We start from the raw sequence: 2,306 nt of genomic DNA, 5'->3' as shown, positions 1-2,306 counted from the left end.
CAAATTTCTTATGCAAAATATCACTTGAATTTTCGTTATTTTGAGGAGATATTCGAGAAAATAAGTTTATCTTCTTCATAAAGTATATTTGAAGAAGAGGGGAAAAAAGGTCAATATCCTAAAAGGCAAGAGATTCGTTACTTTTTTTTTTTTTTTTCTTGTACGAGTCTTTTAATTTCGTTTCTTTATCTGTTTTGTTTTGTTTTGTTTTCCTTCCATCCTATATTTATTTACTTTTTTTTTTAATGAAACTGCTTGCTTTCTTTCCTCTTTTTTTTTTCCGTAACGTTATTTTCAAGACTTTTTTCCTTTTTTTTTTTTTTTTTTTTTGGTCGCTTCATAATCCGTTTTCCTGAAACTCAAAATCTCGATCAAGTCAGGTCAACAACAAAACGGACCAAAAAAACTGAATTATTGCGCAACCCGCCCTTTCTTTCTCCCTAAAACCCACGTGCGTTAATTGACTCACCTATTGTGCACTCCTCCTCCATGATTCCCGCGTCCCGTCCGTCCGAAAAGCACCAAGAAAAAGCGAGAAAAAGCGAGCTCTCTCCCCCGGCGGCCTTTCCCTCCTCAGCGCGATCGTCCACCTTCTTGTCTCTCTCAGCTGTTCGAGCGCGGTAACTTTTCGCGGGAACGCCTCTGATTGGCCAGGGCGATCGATTGTAAACATTTGATGGCCAATGAGAATCGAGTTAGCCGGAAAGGCGAGGACGGGAAATCTTCCGCCAGTCAGATTCGAGTTTGGATTCGGTATTCGGTTGTGATTCGATGGAATCCAGAGGGGTAAGATGGTAATGGGAGTTCTCGCGGGAACGCTTTTGATTGGCCAGCACGCCCGGTTGTAAACATTTGTCAACCAATGAAAATCGAAGAATTCGGGAAGGACAATGTGATCGAAATTGAGCCAATCAGATTTCATATTACTTAGAATACTGGGTTACAATTGGAGGAATCTTCGAAAGTAAGAGGATCGTCTGAGTTTTATCTGGTTCCAAGCAAGACACAGCTGACTGGCCCCACCGATTTTAGGGGAACTTTTGTGAAAAAATTGAGGCCCTTGAGTTCATTTCTCCCCGCTGAGGCCCCCGAGAACTCAGCCAAAGCCAAGAATGGAAGACGAGGAGGCAGAGTTGTCCCTTCTGGCGGATCTGGTGCATATCGAGATCGGACGACGGGAAAAACGACCTCATTGTAACAGATGCTGGTGTGTGACTTCAACTGCAGTCTGCAACACTACCCTAAACTTTGTGCGAACGACAAAGAACTGGCCATGAAGCTGGTGTTTTTAGACCTTTAAAGATGACAGGAAGGCAGAGTAATAAAATTAAAGGTGAATTGGATAGTCACGACCAATAGGCCTAAGCCTAGACATTGCAAAAGGTCATATAAAATTTGCGTCCTGGCAATCATTGCAGGGCTAATTTTTTTTTACCCAATTTTTCCATATTTTCAGAAAATTTCCATTGCAAGAGAAATTACAAGCTGATTTCATAGTCTTAGGCCTATATCAAACATATAATGTGCATGATATATTTACCTATATGTAGAATTCTCAAGTTTCTTAATGGCCTAATCATCATTTCATTTCTGTAATGTGTACCTTTCAGTATGTTTTGGGAATCCTTATACTGTAATTCTAAATTATTTGAGTCGCCGTCTCCAAATATTGATTGTATTAATACCTTAAACCCCTTTGTAAAAACCACAGGCTGTGCATCCCTTGATGATGGTTTGAGTATTCAATTGGGTATTTATTATTTCTATAATTCAAATTATTTTCTCATTATTCATTGGTCTCTTCCCTTAATAAGTGTAGTTTTGCAGGAGAAAAAGTCATTGTATATAAGAATTTTAATTATTTTTGAGTGAAACATAAAAAAAATTTTGATTTAGACGTCAGTTCTTTTTAAAACTTTTTACTTCATTAGGTCCCATTTGCAATGAATTGATATTCATATTAATAATCAGTTGTCTGATGTTATAATGTCATTGAAATAGAAACCTGTACTTTTATTATTTTTCAAAAAAAAATATAACAGCAAGAGTAGTAAATTTAAAACCCTAAAGTGACAGTATAAAAAAAAACCTTTTTTTCGTCGACCTGTGGCTGTGTGCTGGTGCCAGAGTCTTGACAAGCAGATTGTGGAGACATCATGCCGAGTTGTGATACTCCAGCACCCACACGAGGAAAAGCGATGCCTTCGCACTGCCCCAATGCTGCAGGCAGCTCTTCCCCAAAGGGCCATAGAATCAGGAAGAGGTTTTCATTGACAAGGTATATTGCTCTGCAAACTTTTTAATAT

General features: G+C 38.6%; 1 protein-coding gene across 1 annotated transcript in view; it reads left to right on the top strand.

Annotated features, from left to right (window-relative positions):
- Positions 1-1,048: 1,048 nt before the first annotated feature.
- LOC119586491 (tRNA-uridine aminocarboxypropyltransferase 2-like) overlaps positions 1,049-2,306 on the top strand; it is a gene marked incomplete at its 3' end in the record, with an annotated part of 3,100 nt that continues 1,842 nt past the window's right edge. Inside the window, 2 exon segments of the mRNA XM_037935229.1 lie at positions 1,049-1,206; positions 2,099-2,278. Of these exon segments, the coding sequence (XP_037791157.1) occupies positions 1,113-1,206; positions 2,099-2,278 (274 nt within the window).

This window comes from Penaeus monodon, chromosome 21 (genome assembly GCF_015228065.2).
Source record: "Penaeus monodon isolate SGIC_2016 chromosome 21, NSTDA_Pmon_1, whole genome shotgun sequence".
Classification (NCBI taxonomy): domain Eukaryota; kingdom Metazoa; phylum Arthropoda; class Malacostraca; order Decapoda; family Penaeidae; genus Penaeus; species Penaeus monodon.
The sequence above is the reverse complement of the archived record's forward strand: the minus strand, read 5'-3'. Positions and strand labels throughout refer to the sequence as shown.